Below are 25,342 nucleotides of genomic sequence, written 5' to 3'. Positions count from 1 at the left end.
TTATGAAAATCTTTTTAGAAACTTGTTTTCGTTCAAAAGATTACCAAATCCTTAGTTTAATTTCAGTTACACCTGAAAGTGTGTCTGAATCCCTCAAACCAAGGCTCTGATACCAACTTGTAACGTCCCAAAAATTCAGAGTAAAATTTGCATTTTAAAAACACTTAAACCATACAATTTTGGTGTTCCAAAACAAGTTACAATAATTAAATCATTTTATCATCAGATTTTATGTCATAAATAGCCAATGTGGAAAACACTAGGGATGTTGTACAGTCACGCCAGGCCCTTCCCTTTTGCAACAGGAAGTACCTGAAACCATAAACACATAACTAAGCACAAAGATTAGTGAGTTCCCAAAATACCACATACTATACATATCATTAGGCTTAGCCCTCGTGTATTGGGCCCAACCTATAATAATGGGCATAACCCTTCCTAGTTAATAGGCCCAACCCTACTTACAAATGGACCTAGCCCGTCATACAATGGGCCTAGCCCCAACATACGATGAGACCTGTCCACTCATATAAATGGGCCCAACCCTATATCATGCTAATAGGCCCAACCCAACATACAATGCAAGAGTCAAAAAGACAACTAGCATTCTACATAACTCACCCTAGTGGGCTGACTTAGTGCCTTCAACCCACGGGTACAGTGAAGAGACTCACCTCGAACTGAAGATAACTGAATCACACGCATACGACTGCTATAAGGGCTCCTCATGCTGAACATATCCTAAATCATTCCTAATCAATAATTAAGGTAGTAACCCATTACCAAGGGTCCAATTTTTATTCAAACTTAATAAGGGTAAAAAGCCCCTTTTACCCTTCCCATACTTAACCTAACAATCATGACCCAAAACTCCTAATGACCTAAGACCCAAAAATGGACCACATATGCATTTGGGAGTATGCTCAACGTACTCCACATATACGCCCCGCATACTGGTTGATCACCAAAAAAGAAGTAGGTCGAGACTCATTAACGTACCAGAGAGATACGCACAACGTACTCTAGCTGAGGCCAAAACAACTTTCTAAATCTTAATAATTTAAGACCCAATGCCCAACTCTCAGACCTAACTCTAAGGGACATCTTAAGTCATAAATTTCCTGACTTTATAACTTTGGATTCATAACTTTACCAAAGGACCACTAACTCATGCATAGAAGAATTATATCCATCAAGATTCAATTTTTATGACTTAATGACCTTAAAAATGACTAGAAATGAGGCTCAAAGGTTCTGGAGTAACTTCTACTCACAAGATCCAAGCCATGGGACCAAAACATGCTCAAAACATAACCCAAAACTAGATCTACACTAAAGAGCCATAAAGTTTGAAGCTTTATGCCTCTGGAAGCTTGCAAATATGATAAAAGTCATGGATATCCAAGCTCTAGCCACAACAATCCACAATGATGAACTTCTCCATCTTCTACAAGGCACCAAGAACACTTTAAAGGTCCAAAACAAGCTCTCAAACATTAAGGTTTTGAAACTAGTGTTGGGAGGATGGAGGCTGGAAATGGTGAGGCCTCAAGGTACTTAAGGTGCTTAAATAGGGGCAAAACCCTAAAAATTAGGGTTTAGATTCTGGATGAGTACCCCCAATGTACTCCATACGTACGCCCAATGTACTCAAAGATGTATGTGATCCTTTTAATGGTTTACACCTTACGTACACCTTGTGTACGCCCAATGTAAATTGAAAATCCATAAATCCCACTCAACTTCAAATAGCTATAACTTCTTCGTTTCAACTCTGATTCCAGCGATCTTTATATGCTCAGAAAGGTATTGAAGAGCTCCACAAACCTATCATACTACTTTGACTAAAACCATACCGAATTAAGATTCTTAATTCACGTAAGAAGCCCGAAACATCACTTCTTCCCATATTACCCCTTTGACTCCAAAACACGAATCGAGTACTTGGATCCCATAACTTATATTACCTACATCCAAGTAGGTCTTAATCTTTCTTCCCTCAAAGACCAAAGCCTTATGATAATCGATCTTCAGATCACGATCCCAAATTAACAAACGACCAGAATCTAGGTGTTACAGGTCTGGTGTTGTCAGACTTAGCTAATGTGTTAGCAGGAGTGTAGGCGGGTTTGTAATTAAGCATCTTAGCCCACTTAAGAATCTCGGTGGCATACTTCTGCTAAGATAAGAACATGTCATGGTTGTCTCTAGTTACCGTAATGCCTAGAGAATAGTTCAGAGTGCCTACGTCAGTCATGGCAAACTATGAATGAAGAACGGTGATGACGGACTGTAGGAGAGTGGAAGATGATACAGTCAAAAAGATATCATCAACATAGAGTAATAAGTATGCAATATGATCACTCTGTCTGTAGATGAACAATGAAGAATCAGATTTGCTACTAGTGAACCCGGAACCTATAATAAACTATAAGCAACCCGATGATACCATGCTCGCAGTGCTTGCTTGAGTCCAAATACAAACTTCTGAACTAAGCAAACATGATCTGGTAGGGATCTATCACGAAAACCCAGGGGTGATGCGTGTAAACAATCTCCTATAAGTGACCATGGAGAAATGCATTTTCCACATCCTACTAGTGAACTGGCCAGTGGTGTGAAATAGCCAGGCTGAGGATAGTCCTGATAGTAGCCGGTTTCACAATCGGGGTAAAAGTCTCATCCCAATTAACACCAGGCCATTGACTATGACCATTAGCAACTAGTTGTGCCTTATAGCGAGCAAGAGATCAATCTGCATTATGTTTCTTTTTAAAAATCCAAATACAGTTAACAACATTTGCAGCGAGAGGTTGAGGCACAAGTACCTAAGTCTTATTAGAAACAAGTGAATTAAATTCTTCAGTTATAGAGTTGTACCAATTTCGATCTTGAAAGGATTGAGAATAGTTTTGGGGAAGCAGAGACTGAGAAAACTAGGTGTGAAGATTTAGTTTTTCAATGGGCTTGAAGATGCCATGGAGAGAACTGGTTTTCATAGGATGAGTGTGAGTGGAAGTAGGAACAATGGGAGGAGTGTTTGATGGAGGATTATTGTTCATGAGATGGGGCGAATTAGAAATAGAAGGAGAAGACTCGAGATTAGACTAGGAGGGAATGCTATCAACATTGTTGCCAATATTTTGGGTGGAGTTATCGATGGTGGTTGAATTTTGTTCGGGATGTGATAGAGAATATTGAGAGGGAATGGTTGGATCATTGAAACAGTTTCATTAATCTTCAATATTTAATAAATCATAGTCAGGAGATTGATGATGAGTCATGGAACATAAAGGAAAGCCAGATTCATCAAATCTAATATGATGGGAAATGATGATTTCTTTGGTATGAAGATTGAGACACCGATACCCTTTGTGAGTAAAAGGGTAACTAAGGAAGATGCATGGGACGGATCGGGGTTGAAGTTTATTAGTGTTGTTGAGGTGAGGATAACATAGGCAACCAAAAACATGAAGATGGGTGTATGAAGGGTGTTTGTGGAAGAGTTTGTGAAATGGAGTGTCGTGTTTGAGGGTGGTGGAAGGAAGGATATTTAAGAAATGAGCGGCCATATGAAGGGATTCCACCCAATAAGTTGGTTGAGGATGGGCTTGGAACAAAAGGTTCGAATAGTGTTATTTAGAGTACAAAGCATGCGTTCGGATTTTCCATTTTGTTGAGATGTGTAAGGGCAAGAGAAACGCATGTGAATACCATTAGTGGCGCAAAGATGGTGAAAATGTTTGTTATCAAATTCTCTACCATTATCACATTGAAATATTTAGATATTGACATATGCACGAAAATGGGGAAATTTAAAAAACACATCAGATTTATTGCACAATGGATATACCCACACAAAATGAGAATAATGATCAAGAAAAATGACATAATATTTTATTCCATTATGGCTTATTAAATGAGAAGTCCAAACATCATAACGAATGACATGAAATAGGAAAGTAGCATGGCATGTTGACAAGCATGACATAATATACGAGGATCTTTTTTATTACACGATATAAACTTTTTGGAAAGTAAATGTTGGAAGACTTGAGTATTAGGATGACCAAGTTGTTGATGCGACATGGATGAACTAACACTGTGATATGCTTGAGGAAGTTGTTTTGAGAAGGGATAAGGGATAGTTGTTGACAAATGTTTTCCTTTACCTGAATAATATTATTCCACATATATATATATATATATATATATATATATATATATATATATATATATATATATATATACAAAAATGGTAAGGGCTAAGAATGTGGGCTAATAATACATGGAACACACAATAAAAAATACTACAACATAAAAGTACTATAAACAATATATATATATATATATATATATATATATATATATATATATATATATATATATATATAGTCACACCCCCAAACCAAAACGGCAGAAACGTTCGGGGGTGGAGGACGTCATATTCAATATCACAACAATTAAATAGTAAAGAAAGTACACATCACCATAACATATATTTGAAACGTTTACATGATTGTATCTATTACATGTTTAAAATTCAAATACAGCATGATGAATTCCAAAAGATGATGTTAACGCCAGAGCGTTAATCCCCAAAAGTAGTTGTTAACCCTTATTAGCGGTTTCTTGAGAATACAAGTTATTTCAAGAAAAAGTGTCAACAATTAAGTTGGTGAGTTCATAAGAAGTGTTTTGAGAAAATGAATGTCATTCGAAAGTTCGTGTATGTTTTCCAGAAAATCCCTTATTTTCTATTAGATGTATGAAATGAGTATGAAAGATCGATGTATAAACTGTATGTATTTGAACCAGGAAAATCCCTTATTTTCCTAAGATGATGTTGTAAATCGTTATTGTACAAAATGAATGTATTTGAACCAGGAAAATCCCTTATTTTCCTAAAAGTGAAATGCAGTCTCAAATGACCAAGATCGTAAGTTGTAAGCAACTATGACATGCTCAAAAGAATGATGTATAGTCTTATTATAAAACAACACTATAAGAAGATCGTATTTATAGTCACTTTCCCCATGAAAACATAATACCATAATAATTGTCTATCCAGTGAGTTATCATAACCGTACTATCATAATTTTCCTGTAGCGACGTTCTTCAGGCGTCGAAATATTATGACACTAGTCGTCCTGCGGACTGTAGCTAACAGTCAGGGTGCATGATCATTAGTCTCGTATAGATCTATGCACACTTGTCACGTTCTCCGGACGGGAGATTCTGGTTATAAAACATGACTTTTTTAGCGGTACCTTGATAGGTATAGTGAAGAGAAATGACTCACGGATTCTCAATTAAGTCACGTATTAGAAATGAATATGTTTGTCTCTGAAATAATTACCCTTTTCTACAGTGTTGACAAAGGCATAATAATGATTTCTATGTTCCTACATGTTTACGAATGTTATAGTAAAAATGGTTACCCTTGATATGATGCAAACATATAAATAAAACTTATAATATTTATAATCATGTTTCATCCCGAGAGGGTAAAGTGGTGTAATTAAGATGTTTGCATGTTAAAAAAAAAATCCATATGATAGTTATAAAAAAAAACATGAAATGTATAACAAAAGATTGATGTTTTTACATGGGATTAACCGTGTGTTTACTTGTACCCCCCCCCCCCCCCCCCCCCCGGCGGGGTAAAGTGTTCAAAAGCATTTAAAATTAGTTAAAAACGTAGAAATGGAGGTATGAAATCACTTGATAAGTAGAGAATCGGGTAGCGGTTTGTTTCTAGGAAGGATCGTTCTTGACGAAACAACGGGTTTCTGGTGAAAAATCGGGCTTCACGCGGGCAGTACTTTGACTGGAAAATATTTATTTCTCGGGAACTTCGAGCCTTTATCGGGATCTTGACGTGTAACTGGGGCGTCGGGGTAGTCTCAAGATGCTAAACGCAGAGTAAAGTGGCCTGAAGAAGAGAAATGAGCAGCCCAAACCCGAGACCATAGCTTCTTCATCCGATGTCCGTTTTCGTCTGTCTTTTTACCGTTGAACTACTATTGTCGAGATCTTCGATTCTCATTTAGATTGTGTTGGCTAAAAGTTGCTCGATCTCTATTTCGAGTTTTTAGTTGTCTATTGCTATGTATGAAACTTTGAAAAATCATAACTTATTTATACGAAGTCAGATTTTGGCGTTCATTTTGTGTACGTTTACGGTTTAATGATATCTACAACTTTCATTTAGATACCTAAGGTTGAAACGTATTTTATTGAAATTTCATATTTTATACTTAACAGTATTTTACCGATTTTGTTGCAGATCTTCGAATGATCATAACTTCTTCGTTATAACTCGGAGTTCAATGTTATTTATATTTTTGAAAGCCTAGTTACGATCTCTACCAATTTATTTATCCCAATTAAGGTTATTGAACAATATATTATTAACTTAAATTTGAATGGTGCTACAATATATATATATATATATATATATATATATATATATATATATATATATATATATATATATATATATATATATATATATATATATATATATATATATATATAAAACAGTTAACATAACCAAGTTTAAAATTTTGTTGCTAACACTTTTTAATTGTTTCCAAATCAAAATTTCCATCATCTCTTGATACATAATCCTCCACCGCTACCTCATAATAGGTTGCTATAAGTTTATATACTTTAATATCGAAAGTTTTATCACTATACAAGACAGTTATCTCATTTTCTTGCTTGATATTTGGAAGACAGTTATATATACTGCTAATAAAACTATATAGAAAAATTAAATGGCTACGATTAGATTAGCAAGAGCCAAGAAGCTAAGACGAAGGCAACAGATAAGATATAATTGCATAAAAAGATGAATAAAACTAAAAGGGGGATATGACCAAACCTACATAACTACCACAACCAATGTTTACATACTTACATTTATATTTACACTACATAATAGGGAGATGACATTTAAGACGCCTATTTTTAAAAAATATCATTTTCACTTCTGGCGTTCATATATTCCAAAGGGTACAAAAAGATCATACTGGGCTACTGGCTAGCTATCAATCTTTTCCGAGGGCAGTTACCCCACGAAGTTACACACGAAGCTCGTCATTGGTATTTATTATATAAGATTATTATAATGGAGAAATGCAGAAAAGTTTGATATAATGTCCTTTTTATTTTTGTATCATAAATCACATTTTTATGTTTTCTTTATTGTCAATCGCTATAAATTTATAACATTGTTCTTGATCTCTTCTTTTATTAGAATTTTATACTACTAAAATATTTTCAATTGTAACAAAAAAAAAAACATTCTTTGCTGTATTTCAATATGTTTTTTTAATATAATGTTCTACTAGGAAATATGAAAAGAAAACTATATCATAAAAAAGAACACGCAACTTATCATTTCTTGCCCTTAATCCTAACATAAATTTCACAATACATGAAGATTTACTTGAATAAAGTTCATAATGTAGCGATAAACAAACTTATATATAAACTAACTTTTAATCTTTTTGGGTATCGCTATTAGTGGTTCCAGTTTCCTAACAACAATTCCCATTTTATCATTCATGTCCAGCGTCTCGGCTTTCACATGGCTTTCAAGCTCCCAATCAAACTCGTGTAACAACGAACCCAATACAAGGTGCAACACACGGTGCGCTAGTGGTACCCCTACACACATCCTTCTCCCTCCACCAAATGGTATGAGTTCAAAGTGTTGACCTCGGTAGTCAACTTTTGAGCCCAAAAACCTCTCGGGCTCAAATGAATTAGGGTTTTCCCAACATTCTGGGTCCCTTCCTATGGCCCATGCATTCACAAACAATTGGGTATCTTTTAGGATATGGTATCCCATGAAGTCAGTGTCGTGGGCAGCCTTTCGTGGGACCAGAAATGGAATCGGAGCATGGAGACGTAGGGTTTCCTTTATGATGGCTTGTAGGTAAGGAAGGTTATCAATGGAACTCTCTTCGAGTTTTTCGTTTGAGCCAATCACTGAATTCAGCTCATGTTTGGCCCGTATCATTTTGTCAGGTGCCCTGAGTAACTCGCTTAGGGCCCATTCAACCGTACTACTAGTTGTTTCAGACCCAGCCAGAAATATCTCCTGAAAAAAAATTAGAAAGATACGCTATTAGTACTAGAAACACCAACAAATTAATAGTCAAAAACTCACCAAAATAAAAATAGTGATATCCCTCTCCGACATCTTCTCTAGTTCATCTTTTCCGGTGCCCTCGTAGTCCAACAACACGTCCAAAAAGTCCTTATGTCTATCGACGCCATTTTTCCGCTCCTCCACCCGCTCTTCTACCCACCCCGTTGCTATTTCTATCGCTTTTCCAACATCTCGGTCCATTTTCTTTCTCACCCCTTGTAAATCGAACCATTTCAGCCACGGGTACAAATCCGATATATTCGGATGACCGCCCCATTCCATCATCCCTATCATCACATTAAAAAACTCGGATGCAAGTTTAGAATCCGGGCCTGCCAAGTTGCGGGAGAGCATGAGGTTGCCTAGTAGGTTAAACGATGAGAGGAACACAAACTTTGCAACGTGGATCCCGGTCCCACTTTCACTTGAATCGGCTTCTTTTTCAATCCAAGTTAACATGTCATCAACGCACCGTCTCCTAACAGCGATTGACTCGTTGATCCTTTTTGCCACAAGCATCTCAACTGTACAGATCTTCCTTAGCACTCGCCAATACATTCCGTATGGAGCGAGTGCTAAGGAAGATTTGTCATAGCCGTGAGACTTACTGGCCTCGGTGATCGTGCGTTCCATGAACGTCAAATCATGGTTCTTGAAAAACTCAGTGGCGGCCTTGGCACTCAAGATCGCCACTGTGTTCACCGAGCCAAGTTTTAAGCTAATGACTGGACCATATTCAGCGGCAAGTCCGGCCACAGTTCTATGTGGCATGGCACCAAGATTGAAAAGGTTACCAAACACAGGCCACCCTGGTGGAGCTGGTGGTTGCCGTTTTCCGCCGGTTGTGGCATATTTCTTTCGGAGGTAAAGAAGAAAGAGAATAGTTATGAAAGAAACGAAAACAAAAGTCCAATTAAACTCCATCGTATTTTGGATCGTTCTTTGATATATTTTATGTATTTATAGATCTTAATGACAATTAATGTCTTCCCCGTCGGCCGGCTACTAATTAAAAATTCCGAAGTACACGCTGATCTATAGTAAGTTTTTTTTTTTTTTTTTTTTTTGATATATCATACTTTACTTTCTAAAATACATAACAGTATTTTTTTTTATAACATGATGCTGCCACATGTCTCACATTTACTTCATAGTGATTCATTAGAAATATTGTTTTTTATATAAATAAAAAATTCAATAGTTTCTGAAAAAACAATCTTTAAATTATCAAATGGCATCTGGTATAACGGTAAGGAATGACAATCTCATTTGAAATGTTATAGGTTCAAGTCTCGCTTGAAACATAGGTTGTGATAAGATTAGTTTGTTGTTCCAAAAAAATCCTTAAAAAAATAATAGAAAATGTCACACATGACTTTAATTGACAAAAGTGACAATTTAAATTTGAAAAAATGACACATACGTCCTATAAACTTTCTAGGGTTTACTCTTTTAGTCACTTAACTTTTTAAGTGACTTTATGAGGGAACAAATTTAGTTTTATCGGGTCGAATATGTCATTTTTAACAAAACGAATGGGTAACCCGGTTACCCCTATGCCAACTCATTAAATTGATGTAATTATTTATTTGTTTATTATAAAGGAAATTGACACCTCCCCCCTCTCCCTCACACACACACACACAAACATACAGTGATAAGAATCCTTTTTCTGGGTTGACTTCTCCATATATCCCCAAATCAACATATGAAAATCAACTTATCCACTAATTCTATGGTGAGAGCTCTGCATTTGTTTTCGTTCATCCCAAATCACCACAAGAAAACCTATTGCAGAAGCAATTTGGTGAAGAGGTTAAACAACCTGTTCTCGCAAGCTATGATGCAAAACCGCCTCGCCTCCTCTGTGTGTTTATCCTCATCTCCAAGTTATTTGATCACCTTTCAATATCCAATTCAGAATTATCCCTGTTGTTTGCCTTGATCTCATCTTCATTTCCGATCACCTATTCTCGTAAGCTACGGTAAAACGGAATGAGAAAACCCTGTTGACGATGTCCCAATAGTGGCAACCACCGTTGAATTAGACTTTTCCTTCTTCCCTCTAAGCCAAATCTTTGGCACCGAAAAGCTTTCCCGATTCCTTCTTCCCAACAAACCCTCATCCTCCCCCTACGCTGCTCCACAACCCAATGGTGGATACCCACAAGCACATGGTGGATACGACAGCCCGTTTGCAATCTTCTTCCATCAACGTTTCCTCCGGGAATAGATCCGAACTTGGTGATGTGTTTCCAGGTCGCCGATTAGGATGGAAATGGAGTAATTGATGATAATGAATTGTAGAGGACATTGTCTTCATAAAATTAAAGTTTAAGTATGTGTATTGGTCATCTTCTTATGTATACCTTCACCAGCACTAACGATAGAAAGATTAGTAAATCTTCTTATGGAATTGAATAATGAATTCGATTCAATGAAGTTAAACAGGTTACTTTGAGTTGATTCTTATGTGGATTTTGTGATTTTTTTTTCCAGAAATTCGTAGGTTAAATTTTGATTAGCAACTCTAGTTGACATTTACTCATCGAAGTCAAACAAATTGCAGAGTTAACATTTTCTTCGGAAGTTCTTATTAGAAGTGTGTTTGATGAATTGTTTAGGGAAAAAGTTTTTACTTGTAAACCAATTAAAAGGAGGATATGGTGTGTGCGTGTGTGTGTTTATGTGTTCCATTCAACAATTCCTCAACGTTGACTATGGTAGCTGACATTGTGAACTTTACAAGCCAGGGCATCATCAATTGCTTATTTGGTAGATAGAACCGGTTATTTCAAGTTAAGGTGATCAAAAAGACATGTCGTTTCACAATTTGTTCTCTCATAAAACCACTTAAAAAGTTAAGTGACTAAAAGGGTAAAGTTTATAAAATTTATAAGACGTATGTGTTATTTTTCCTTTAAATTTCTCAGTAAATTTGGTCCATATTTGCATCTGACTTTTTATTTGAAACAAATAATATTTTGGTACTCTTGGAATCGTATCCTCTAAATTATTCATCTCAACTTGGATCACTCTTTTCCATATTTTTTAAACCTTAACTGTCGTCTTCTGTTAAATTGGTCAAACTAGGGTTTTGTGCATCATGTTGATTTTATTTTTCAAACATCATTTTTTTTATAAATTCGCAAAAGAAAATCAAAATGATGCACATAATACCGTATGCAGCACTTTAATAATCAATATGCAAATCCATGGACCATGGTTCGTGTTTGGGCCTAACACCTTTTTATCAGGTGATTCATGATTAGTCAAGTTCAGAACATTTTCGGTGGATAAGACATATTTATTTATTTATTTGAGTAGGTAAATAACAAATTTATATAATATGAATATATAGTTTATTTGTCGTTTAATAACATTTTTTAGCATGTGATCTCATAAGTTCAAATACGATGAGCAATATATTATATTACTTGTTCATTGCATTATTTTCAAGCCAGTTGTGCAAATAACATCAGGGTTGGTATCCAATGTTGTGTTTGAGAGTATTTTTTGAATTCTAAAAGTATTTTTAGATAAAAATGTTTATTGGTTTATACCAGTGGTAAAATGAGTTCTTTAAAAAATGTATTTGGATTAGTTTTTATGGTGAAAAACCAATAAGTTAATAAGTTAAAAATGTTTTTTAAGTTATTTTGGTTAAAAAACTAAAAACAATTTCAAAAAACCAAATTTTACATGCTTTTTTAAAAGTGATTTTTGAAATAATAAAAAAGTTATTTTAAAAAGTGTTTTTGAGTTTGTCAAAACATTTTTTTAATTTATTAGATTTTAAAACTGCCAATAAACCAATATTTGAAAAGCAATCCAAACACACCCCAAATATCCAAGGTATATATTTGTATTTTGTATACTTTGTAGAGCAAGCCCACTTTATTGTGTGTATGTATCGGCCAAAAGCCTTGTAAGTTATATTTATTTATTATGTTTAAAATGTAATCATGATTCAGTGGGAAAATACCCGTTAGCATTGTATCGATGACCCTTTCAATATCTTTGTCTTTCCCTCCTTTCCAACGATCCTTCCTGATTTCTATTCTTTTCTTCACAGCCTAAAATCTAATGGCCACCAACCAACCAGAGCCTCTGTTATGGCATCACAAACATAAAAACCTACGTATATTTTTTTTCTTGATCTCAATTGTCTCAACTACGATGCTTGGTGTGTTAGAACAAGTAGGGTTTATAGTGGAGATTTGAATACCAACTTGGATCGTGTGAACACTTTCCAAACTAATATTTCTACCATATGTTTGGGTTATAAGAGATTCAGTCTAGGATAATCCAAGAGGACACTTACGATTCTAGGCAAAAAAAATCGTAAGCCAAATTGCTAGAAAGATTATGTGAGTATTTGAAGAAAAAACAAGAGCTAATTTTCATGTGTCTCCTATAAAAGGAAGAGACGTTTATATATAACAAACGAGATTAGGGTTTCATTAAGGTTGGGTCGTCATAAGTTCCTTTGGAAGCAAGTCAGGGTAATCCAGATTTTAATGAGAATTTAGGGTTTCCAATACTAACGAGTTTCGTTAGCTTTATCATAATCACCTTCAAGAATATGAATTTCTCACTATGTTCCCATATGTTCCCGCCCGCTGACCTGGCAGCGGAACCTTAGCCAAGGGCTTTGCCCTTGGACCCCGCTAGGGGCGCCGCCCCTTTGGAAACCCCGAACTCAGGAGGCTGCCCCTGGACCCCCGACTTGTCGTCGAACCGGCTTCTAATTCAATCTTATACATATGTGCACTCCGCACAAACCCCGTACATATATTACAGTACAAATTATGAAGCCCCTAGCTCACATGTTAGTTCTAGTTACATAAAATGACATGGTGATACTAAAATCACCAACATGGTGCAAAATATTTACTAATAATTGTATTAGCTTCAATGTACTTGATCACATCGACAACACGTATAATCCGCCTAGGACGTCTCTTACTGATTCGGAATGGCATAAACTTGATTCGATTGTGAAGTTTTAGCTATATAGTTCGATTGCTCAATCCTTACTCACATCTGCTCAACCCTGATTCATCCTCTCAACAAATATGGTTGAATCTCAAATTACTTTTCCCGGTAAATAAAGAAGCCATGTTTGATCTCTCTATTCACGATTATAGAACAAAAATTAAAGAGATTGTGGATCTCCTCGGAGGCATTGAAGAATTGGTTGAGTACAAACATGAAACCATCAACCACAAGTTCTAAGCACAAATTAAAAGGATTGCGCTGCGATCAAGCCTGACCCTTCCTTTCCGAACCAGAAGTATCTGAAACCATCAACCACAAGTTGTAGGCACAAATCTCAGTGAGTTCCCCAAATACCACATAACAAACATAACATGCAAGCCATACATATTAAACATGCAAGAGGAGGTGTTATGTGCCAACCATAGTCTTTCCATTATGCCATGAGCCGTATCATGGTCTTTCATTGCCAAGTCGGGGATCAAAACCCTAGGTCTTACAGAAAAGTGCCAGGAGCCACCTCCTGGTCTTCCATGCAAGCATCACAAAGACAACTAGCATATATTCTACAACTACTTATCTATTTAACTGCCAGAGTCCAATCTTTGGTCATGCATAAAGACCTGCCAGGAGCCACCTCCTAGTATTTCATTCAAATACCAAGGGCCGCCTCCTGGTATTCCTATACGTAAAGCATATGGGTTGTCATTGGTTCCTTCAACCCATAGAAAAATGAGGAGACTCACATCGACAGTTGAACCCATGAATAAATCCTTGACTGCAGATCTGCTAGAATTCCCGCGTTATCAATCAAGTAACACCCAATTAACAATTGGGTTCCAATCTAAATCCAACAATCCATATAAGGGGTAAAAAGACCATTTTACCCCTCACCTAGTTTTGGTCCAAGACTAAGCCCCAAACTACCAATCATAAAGGCCCACAGACCAATAAATCATCCAAATTAGATTTATGGCCCAATTTTCCAAATTAGGCCCAAACCCTTACATGGGCCTAACCCTAAAACACATTAACTTATCCTTAATCCAAAACAAATACTCTCAAATAGCCCAAAAAATCCCTAAGCAACCAAGCCTAAAAGATAGCCCACAACCGAAGCCCAAGCTTACAAGCCCCAATCAGACCGAGTACTCAGGGCATACAAGCACGTACGCACAACATACTCGCTTGGAGGTTTATACGCTAAGCGTACCTACGTGTACACCCACTGTACTCACCCTTATTCATCACACACTTGATTTTTCACATAGCCCATTAAAACAAAGCTCCAAAACATATATTTGATCTCCCTAAGCTGGATTATCATGTAAAGTTGCCAACTTTACATTTATATATGGCTAAATGTTTTGGGTTTTGAGTATAACTACATCCTATGTGATCATGCAACCCTAATTGCTTTGGATCTATGTTTTTCACTAGTTGGACATGCAATTGAATACCAAAGCAATATACCCTAGATCTAGCATACAGTTTTCGAAAATCATATAACAAAAATGTAACGACCCGAAATACGACCCAAAAACTTTTGCTTAAATAATACTAAGTTTGTCAACAATTTATAATATATCATACAATCGTACATCATAAATCCCAAAAAGTTACAATAGATGAGTCATAACAAAAGAACTGTAACAACATAACATAGTATCTGAAATAAAACTCCCAGGACAAAAGCTAAAGATGTGGTGTGTGCAATGTTATCATCCCGAGCTCTTCCCTTTGCTTGCGGAAGTACCTGAAACAAAAACTGAAACTATAAGCACAAAGCTTAGTGAGCTCCCCCAGACTACCACATACCATACAATAATATATAAACACATATTGGGCCTTGCCCACTACATCAGACCGAAGTCCGGAAACTGCATCGGACCGAAGTCTGGAACTAACCACGGCCTTGCCCACTGCATCGGACCGAAGTCCGAAACTGATTGGGACCTTGTCCCCTGCATCGGACCGAAGTCTGGAACTAACTGCATCGGATCGAAATCCGGAACTAACTGGGACCTTGTCCCCTGCATCGGACCGAAGTCCGGAAACTGACTAAGCATAACATAGCATAGCATAAACATATCAACTAGCGTAAACACATATACTGCATACTGCATCGGACCGAAGTCCAAAACACATAACACAACGACATGCTTGAATCACAAAGACATCAAGCACACTGAACTACTGCATCGGACCAAAGTCCGGAACTACTGCTAACTAGGCGGGTCGGTATTGTGGCCGTAGACCCGTTCCTACTGGAAGGAAAACTCACCTCGTAATGTTGGATGCTGAGATACTAACTCTATAAGTGGCTGACTGCTGCTCCGGAACTGACCGGTTACAAATCCCAAAAACACTAGATCAATTACTTGTAAATGCCCTTAGGGTAAAATAACTATTTTACCCCTAGTCAAAGTCAACTTCCAGTTGACCGGACTCGCCGAGTCAGGGTGCATACTCACCGAGTCACTCCTTTACTAACTCTGACTTTAACTCACCGAGCCCCTTTCCCACTCACTGATTCACTCTAAACTCACAACTCGAAGGAAAACGGGGACTCGCTACTCGAATCGTCGAGTCCAATCGTAGATTCCATACAGTCGAATTCTAATCCATTCCAGGGCCTATAACTCGTAGATCTGAGCCCTTAGGACCATCTGAACACGTAAAGTTGTTGAATTTACGTGTAAATATGAAGGAATGAAGTCATTTGACTCAAACACTACTTTTTTCGGGAAAAAATCATCCGAATTGCTGAGTTGTAGAACAACTCGTCGAGTCTAAGGCAATCTTCGTCGGACTCGCCGAGTTGCTCATCCAACTCGTCGAGTCCATGGCTATCTTCATATGACTCGCCAAGTAAAGCTTGCGACTCTTCGAGTCCATTCAATCCATTTTCCATACATACCTGATTTGAGCCATGCAGCGGCTCCAAATCACAGATCCAAGCTTTTAGGGCATGCTTATCACGTAAAGTTGCAAACTTTACGTGCATGCATGGCTTTAAAGGCTTGAAATGCTAACCCTAAGCTCTTAACGGGGTTCCAAGCTCAAGAGGGACCTCAATCCCTTCTATGGACCTTCTTTCCTTCCCAAAGCTACCAAGCTATCACAAGCACACTCAAACTCAACAATGGGGCTAGGGTTTACAGGGAAAATGTTCTAAGAGTGATAGAGGCGAGGTTAGGGGTGCATAAGTTTGTTTAAATAGGGTGCAAACCCTTAAAATTTAGGGATTCATCCAGACAGGCAGACTCGCCAAGTCCAGCATATGGACTCGTCGAGTAGCCAGCTCAAAACGCGTGATCGTCCCATCTCTACTTGACGAGTCAGGCTACAGACTTGTCGAGTACCCCTTTAGAAAAGAAAATACTTTATTTGAATTACATACCAGAAATGGGGCGTTACAACTTTTCCCCACTTTTCTTAGACTTTGCCCTCGAAGTCTGTTGCTGTTGCTGCTGAAAATAACTCTGGGTAATGCTCCCTTATCTCCCCCTCGGACTCCCACGTTCACTTTGAACCCTTTCGATGCTGCCACTGCATCTTCACAAGCTGAACCACCTTGTTCCCCAAGGTCTTCGTCTTCTGATCTAAGATCGCAACTGGTCTCTCGATATAATTCAGGCTGCTATCAACCTGAATATCCTCCAAGGGTACAACTACTGACTCGTCCACCAAACACCTTCGTAACTGAGAAACATGGAAAGTGTTGTGGATCTGGCTAAGCACTTCCAGAAGATCCAACCGATAAGCAACTCGACCCACCCGAGCTAAAACCCTAAAAGGGCCAATGAACCTGGGACCCAACTTGTGTAACGCCCGTGTTTCTAGGCTTGCCATTTTTAGCAATGTAATAGTCTAGGTTAACCTTGTAACTCAACTTGAAATAATAAGAATGTATTATTTGTGAATTATTTGAATTATGTGATTTATGTGTGTATTTTCTTAATTATTATAATTTAATGAATTAAGAATAAAATAAGCGTCAAAATTAAAGTGTGAGATAAGCCCGATATCTTTGCATAAAGTTGTAGTGGTCGAAACAAGGATTCCGGAGATATAAGGAATGCCAAAATCCGAGTTATAACGAAGAAGTTATGACCTGTCGAAGTTTCGAGACAGAACCGGTACGACGCTGAGTGATGTAAAATATGAATTTAAGATAGAGCGATATTTAGCCTTAGCGATCTAAACGAAAGTCGTAGATTTTGTTAAACCGAGAGCGTGCATAAAAGGAACGCCCAAATCTGACTTCGTATGAGGAAGTTATGATTTTTCTAAGTTTCGACTTAGCAGTATGCAGCCCGAATACTCGATTTGAGATCGAGCGGTTTTTAGCTGAAACAATCTAAATGAGAATCGAAGATCTAGTTGTTAGTAGCGAAGCAATGAAAAGTTAGGCGAGAACGGACGTCAGACGAAGAAGTTATGAATTTATAACGAAGTTTTTCTGTCCCGGCCTTCTAAAAATAAATAGTAAAAATAAAAGTCAAAATTAGCCGACGGAGTCTAAATGAAAGTTGTAGAGTATGGTCTGACCTTCGCGTGGATATAAAGAACGTCGAAAACGGAGCTCGTATGCGAAAGTTACGCAATTTAGAAGTTTGACAAGTCAATTACGCCCCGCGTACTCAGTCGGATGCAACTTGTCTGACCAATACTCGAGTGCCACCAGTCGACGCACGCAGTGACGTCAAAGTACGCCCCGCGTAATTTGAGTACGCCCCGCGTAATCCCAGACCCAGCAGCCTATAAATAGAACTCGAATTCAGCCATTTTCTCTTGTTCAAACTCTTCCCTCTCTCAAAGTTTTGCCTCGATTTGCGTGCCAATCATACCCCAAAGCCCCGGTAATATTCCCGAGCCCCGAAATAAGATCCGAAGCCCCGAGGATCCCGAAGAGCGTTATTCCCGAGCCGAAACGCTGCCCGCGAGGAGCCCGGTTTTGTGAAGATCTTCCAGATCTACGGAGAAACACCTCTTCTGCAAGCCGTAGTGCTGCCCGATCATCTTTTGATCAAGTGAGTGTGTAGTTATTTTCATTCCAACGCAATATTATGAAGTATTTCCTATAAAATACGTGTTATGTGTATATACTTGGTTGTTATACGTGTGAGTGTATATTCACTCTCTTCTATCTTATAGATCTGATGTATTCTCTATGAAATACGTGTTATGTGTGTATGCCTCATCTGTTATGTGGAATATGTATTGCTTAAAGCATGTTATACAGGTTTTTAAACTATGTATAAAAATGTATATTTTTATCTACTAATATGTTGGGTAGAACATGGGTAGATAATTGGTGTGTAATAAACAGATGAGAGGCCTCGGTGTTATTGGTGTTATTCTAGTCATTCAGCAGAGTATGGATGACGACCACGGATTATTCTAGACTGTCCTGTGGAACACTAGCAGGCTCATTACCTGTAGGTGTTGTGAACGACGTGTTCACCGGTGTACTCTATCCCCCACATGGTTGCCTTTAGGATACTTATTGTTGAGGAAGCCCCTCTGCAGTAATATCCGTCCCGATGAAAAATCCTAAAATAAGTTCCTTATAATAGACGTTATTTTTAGGAACGTAAGGTGAGGATAACGGGAATGGGTAATCGGGTTTATTGTTGATTGTTGAAATTAAATATAATTATTGTGGGTTGAAAACCCTATATGCTCACCAGGCTCCCAAGCCTGACCCACTCAGTTGATTTATTTTACAGGAAGTGGCGCAAGAGCTTAAGATGGGCGAACATCAAGTTCTTTTTGTTTACAAGTCTGTATATGTATATATTTGTTGAACGACTTGTAATGTTATCGTTTATGCTTTATGACCTGTATCGGAACATGACATCCCGACTTTTGATTATGAAATGAAATCATATTTCTTTATGAAATGTTTTGATAAATATCTATTTTATCATGTTTTGTCTTTGGGAACAAATTCCGCATCTCTTTTAAAATTAAAAGGATTTACTCTGAAAATTATTTTAAAAAGCATAAATGAAATCGGTCTTTTCTGGTCGAGATTTTGGGGATGTCACAGTTGGTATCAGAGCATTAGTTTAAGCGAACTAGGAATTTGTAGGATTTCTAAACTTAAACTTAGCATTCTAAGTGGAGATTGCGAGGTGTGTGTCTGTTGGATCTTAGACACAAGCACTAGTTTATCTTAGGAAAGTTGCCTAAAATGCTTGTATGTGCTAAATGTTATATGTTGCCATATATGATATTATTTGTTCGGATCTATGGTTTGTTGCCAACCAGATCTGAAGGTTTATGTGTTTAGGATTCTAAGCGTATGTATACGATATTAGAACTAGCATGTAATCGTTTGGAGTAATAAGGTGAAATTATTCGGTGTATAGATCAAAATGGTGAGAACAAGAAGCGGAGTTGGAAATGCTAATGAAAACAGGAATCAACCGCCTATAATCGAACAAGTACCTGTCGTAGCTGCTGCACCTGAGCCGATAACAATGGCTGGTGTACAAATGATGATTCAAATAATGTTGGATCGTCAGATGGAAGAAACAAGATGCCTGCTTAGGCAGAATCGTGAAGAACCGTCAATTCAAGCGGAAGAGCCCGAGGAGAATGGAGGGCAGTCTGAAGGAGAAAACTTTAGTGGGATCATTGGTCAAGACGAACAACCAGTGGTTAGACGCAATAACCAGTATGGAGGAAATGATGGTCGTGGGTGCAAGTATAAGGATTTCATGGCATCCAAACCACCATGCCTATCCGGAAGCCCGACGCCGGTACAAGTTATGGATTGGGTCTCTGAAATGGAGACTATGTTTGAAAGTTCCGAATGCAGCAACAGGAAGAAGACCGCTCTTGCGATCCCTCTGCTAAAATCTGGCGTGTTAAGTTGGTGGAAGCTGTTAGCTGACTCTATGCCCAAGGGAGAAGCAAGCAAAATGTCTTGGGAAGACTTTCTGGAACAACTAAAACTGCAATACTGCTCCGAGCAGGACCTTCTGGAAATCAGTAATGAGTTTCAGAATTTGAAGAAGGGGAAATTGAGCGTTACTGAATACGCTACAAGTTTCACGGAAAAGATGAAGTTTATCCCATATTTGGTGCCTACAGAACTCTCTAAGGTCAACAAGTTTGCCCTTGGACTACCAGCGGACTATGGTCCAATGGTTAAGCAAGCAACCACATTGAAAGCCGCCATCTGGGCTGCTAGAAATGTTGAGACCCAGATCAGGGAAAAAGGTCTAGAAAGGTCAGAGGTTGGTGAGAAAAGGAAAATCGATGGATTTTCAGGGTCCAGCAAGAAAAGTAAATTCTCGAAGTCTAGTTCGAGAGGAAGTGGAGGAAAGGTAGAGGCGAAATGGTGCGACAAGTGCAAGAAGAAGCATCATGGGAAGTGTGGCAGGGAAACCACATGCTACAAGTGTGGAAAGCCAGGGCATTATGCCAACGAATGCACCTTCACCAAGAATGTTTGTTATGGTTGCGGTGAGGAGGGGCACATCTCAAGGGATTGTCTGAAGAAGAAGGAGGCAGCAAGACCCAACATTCCGCCAAAGCCAAAGGCGAGAGCATTCCAGATGACACTGGAAGCTGCTAAAGATGAAGCTGATGTCGCTTCAGGTACCTTTCTCGTTAACAAATTTCCTGCCCAAATTTTATTTGATTCTGGAGCCAACTACTCCTTTATATCGCATGAATTTGGTAGAAAACTAGCTTTGCCTATTGTGAGACTAGATAATGCTTTATTAGTCGAAGTTGCTAGTGGCAAGATTGTACCTGTTAGCCATCGTATGAAAAACATTTTAATTGATTTGAATGGGAATAAGTTCCACGAGGAATTATTACCTATAGAACTTAATGGTTTCGACATCGTTTTGGGAATGGATTGGCTTAGTGCCAATGATGCCGAAATTTTATGCAAGAAGAAAATAGTGAAAGTGAATCCGCCTGGAAAGGAATCGTTTATGGTGTATGGAGATAAACGCAGAGTAAATTCTGGAATCATTTCCCTAATGAAAGCCAGAAAGTGTTTGACCAAGGGATGTACATCATATTTAGCATTCGTGATCGATGCTAAGAAGGAAAAGAAGGTGATGCAAAATATTCCCGTTGTGTGTGATTATCCGGAAGTATTTCCCGAAGATCTTCCTGGATTACCACCCGATCGACAAGTAGAATTTCGTATTGACTTGTTGCCCGGAACAACGCCAATTGCAAAAACACCTTATCGATTAGCACCGACGGAGATGAAGGAGCTAATGATGCAACTTCAGGAGTTATTGGACAAAGGTTTCATTAGACCTAGTTCATCACCCTGGGGAGCTCCGGTGTTATTCGTAAAGAAGAAAGATGGAAGCATGAGGATGTGCATTGATTACCGAGAGCTGAATAAGGCAACAATAAAGAATAGATATCCGTTGCCGAGGATTGATGACCTATTCGATCAGCTACAAGGTTCAAGTTATTTCTCAAAGATCGACTTGAGGTCAGGATATCATCAGCTAAAAGTAAGAGAGCAGGATATAGAGAAGACTGCATTCAGAACCCGATATGGACACTATGAGTTTTTGGTTATGTCGTTTGGACTAACCAATGCTCCCGCAGCATTCATGGATTTAATGAACAGAGTTTGTAACCCGTTCCTTGATAAATCTGTGATAGTGTTCATAGATGACATTCTGATTTATTCAAAAAGCCAAGAGGAGCATGGCAGACACTTGCGAGAAGTTTTGGAAGTCTTGAAGAAGGAGAAGCTGTATGCGAAGTTCTCCAAATGTGATTTTTGGATTCGAGAAGTCCAATTCTTGGGTCACGTGGTCAACCAAGAAGGTATAATGGTTGATCCAGCAAAGATTGAAGCTGTAATGAAGTGGGAACAACCAAAAAGTCCCACGGAGATTCGAAGCTTTTTAGGATTAGCCGGATATTACCGAAGGTTTATCCAAGGCTTTTCTTCGATTGCTAGTCCATTAACAGCTTTGACCCACAAAGGAGCTACTTATGCTTGGAGTGATAAGCATAAAGAAGCATTCGAGAAGCTAAAGAAGAAACTATGCGAGGCACCGATACTTTCTCTACCCGATGGAGTTGAAGACTTCGCTGTTTATAGCGATGCGTCTGGTGTTGGATTGGGTTGTGTTTTGACCCAAAGAGATAAGGTGATTGCGTATGCATCTCGACAGCTGAAAGAGCATGAAAAGAACTACCCGACTCATGATTTGGAGTTGGCAGCGGTAGTTTTCGCTCTGAAAATATGGAGGCATTACCTCTATGGCACGAAGTGCAAACTTTTCACTGATCATAAGAGTCTCCAATATCTCTTTAGTCAGAAAGAATTGAATATGAGGCAACGACGCTGGCTGGAACTACTTAAAGACTACGACTGTGAGATACTTTACCACCCCGGTAAAGCCAATGTTGTCGCTGATGCTCTCAGTCGGAAAGTCAATCTTGAAAGGAGAAGGCCAAGAGCGTTGAGAATTGAAGTTGTCTCGACTATTTTGGAAAGTATAAAGAAAGCTCAAGAGGAAGCTTCGGAGAAGAATGACCGGAAGGAGGAACGTTTGGGCAAAACGTTGGTGTTCGGTGTAAACAGTCACGGACTGAAGGTGTTCCAAGATCGGATTTGGATACCTAAGACAGGAGGAGTCAGAGATCTTCTGATGGAAGAGGCTCACAAGACCATGTACTCAATTCATCCCGGTAGCACTAAAATGTATAGGGACCTGAAACCCTATTATTGGTGGCCGACGATGAAGCTCGACATTGCGAAGTATGTGGCCGAGTGTGTGACTTGTGCAAGAGTCAAGGCACAACATCAGAAACCGTACGGGAGTTTAGAACCATTGCCTGTGCCTATGGGTAAGTGGGAAGACATTACTATGGATTTTGTCACTAAACTGCCCAGAACAAAGAATGGTCACGACATGATTTGGGTGGTCGTCGATCGATTCACTAAGAGTGCGCATTTCATAGCAGCCAATGAGAAATGGTCTATGGAAAAGCTTGTAAATTCTTACGTGAAGGAAATTGTGAGACTTCACGGTGTTCCGTTAACGATTGTGTCGGATCGTGATAGTCGTTTCACCTCAAGATTTTGGAAAAGTCTACAAGAGGAATTGGGTACCAAGTTGTGTTTAAGTACAGCTTACCATCCGCAGAATGATGGTCAGAGCGAATGGACGATACAAACACTTGAAGATATGTTGAGAGCGTGTACCTTGGAATTCCTAGGTAATTGGGATGAACATTTACCTTTGGTAGAATTTTCCTATAATAATAGTTTTCACTCGAGCATAAAGATGGCACCTTATCAAGCCTTGTATGGACAGAAGTGTCGTACGCCGTCTTGTTGGCTTGTGGCTGGGGAAAAACAGTTTATGGGACCGGAGATGGTTCATCAGACTGCTGAAAAGTTGAAAATAATTAGGGAGAGAATGTTAGCAGCTCAGGATCGTCAAAAGAGTTATGCTGACAAAAAGCGAAGACCGATGACTTTTGAAGTTGGAGATTCGGTTTTGCTTAAAGTCTCGCCGTGGAAGGGACTTATAAGATTTGGAAAAAGGGGAAAGTTAAGTCCAAGGTTTATTGGACCGTTTAAAGTTCTTCAGAGGATTGGGAACCAAGCTTACAAGCTCGAACTACCAGAAGAACTGAATGGAATTCATAACACTTTCCATGTGTGTTATTTGAGGAAGTTCACAGGAGAAGTTCCCGACATAATTCCACTTTCAGAGTTGAGGATCGATGAGAACAAAAGGTTGATTAAGGAACCGGAGGCAATTGTTGACCGAAAGACTAAGAAATTGCGACGTAAGATGGTGGAGTTAGTGCTTGTCCGATGGAAACACACGAATGGGCCAAATCTCACCTGGGAGACGGAGAGTGACATGATGAGTCGCTATCCGCATTTGTTTGCTGGTGTGTGATTCCGGGGACGAAATCATTCTAAGGTGGAGAGAATTGTAACGCCCGTGTTTCTAGGCTTGCCATTTTTAGCAATGTAATAGTCTAGGTTAACCTTGTAACTCAACTTGAAATAATAAGAATGTATTATTTGTGAATTATTTGAATTATGTGATTTATGTGTGTATTTTCTTAATTATTATAATTTAATGAATTAAGAATAAAATAAGCGTCAAAATTAAAGTGTGAGATAAGCCCGATATCTTTGCATAAAGTTGTAGTGGTCGAAACAAGGATTCCGGAGATATAAGAAATGCCAAAATCCGAGTTATAACGAAGAAGTTATGACCTGTCGAAGTTTCGAGACAGAACCGGTACGACGCTGAGTGATGTAAAATATGAATTTAAGATAGAGCGATATTTAGCCTTAGCGATCTAAACGAAAGTCGTAGATTTCGTTAAACCGAGAACGTGCATAAAAGGAACGCCCAAATCTGACTTCGTATGAGGAAGTTATGATTTTTCTAAGTTTCGACTTAGCAGTATGCAGCCCGAATACTCGATTTGAGATCGAGCGGTTTTTAGCTGAAACAATCTAAATGAGAATCGAAGATCTAGTTGTTAGTAGCAAAGCAATGAAAAGTTAGGCGAGAACGGACGTCAGACGAAGAAGTTATGAATTTATAACGAAGTTTTTCTGTCCCGGCCTTCTAAAAATAAATAGTAAAAATAAAAGTCAAAATTAGCCGACGGAGTCTAAATGAAAGTTGTAGAGTATGGTCTGACCTTCGCGTGGATATAAAGAACGTCGAAAACGGAGCTCGTATGCGAAAGTTACGCAATTTAGAAGTTTGACAAGTCAATTACGCCCCGCGTAATTTGAGTACGCCCCGCGTACTCAGTCGGATGCAACTTGTCTGACCAATACTCGAGTGCCACCAGTCGACGCACGCAGTGACGTCAAAGTACGCCCCGCGTAACCCGAGTACGCCCCGCGTACTGAGTACGCCCCGCGTAATTTGAGTACGCCCCGCGTAATCCCAGACCCAGCAGCCTATAAATAGAACTCGAATTCAGCCATTTTCTCTTGTTCAAACTCTTCCCTCTCTCAAAGTTTTGCCTCGATTTGCGTGCCAATCATACCCCAAACCCCCGGTAATATTCCCGAGCCCCGAAGTAAGATCCGAAGCCCCGAGGATCCCGAAGAGCGTTATTCCCGAGCCGAAACGCTGCCCGCGAGGAGCCCGGTTTTGTGAAGATCTTCCAGATCTACGGAGA

General features: G+C 38.7%; 1 protein-coding gene across 1 annotated transcript; it reads right to left on the bottom strand.

The window, feature by feature from the left end:
- Nucleotides 1-7,429: 7,429 nt before the first annotated feature.
- LOC145000834 (cytochrome P450 76A2-like) lies at nucleotides 7,430-9,094 on the bottom strand. The gene is made up of 2 exons (XM_078960118.1): nucleotides 8,183-9,094; nucleotides 7,430-8,113 (listed from the first exon to the last, which is right to left on the bottom strand). Exons 1-2 carry the CDS (start codon nucleotides 9,086-9,088, stop codon nucleotides 7,502-7,504), a joined length of 1,518 nt encoding a protein of 505 aa, XP_078816244.1. The 5' UTR covers nucleotides 9,089-9,094; the 3' UTR covers nucleotides 7,430-7,501.
- Nucleotides 9,095-25,342: the final 16,248 nt, after the last annotated feature.

Source organism: Lactuca saligna, chromosome 6 (genome assembly GCF_052625555.1).
Source record: "Lactuca saligna cultivar CGN05327 chromosome 6, ASM5262555v1, whole genome shotgun sequence".
Lineage (NCBI taxonomy): Eukaryota > Viridiplantae > Streptophyta > Magnoliopsida > Asterales > Asteraceae > Lactuca > Lactuca saligna.
This window is presented reverse-complemented; position numbering and strand designations above follow the sequence as displayed.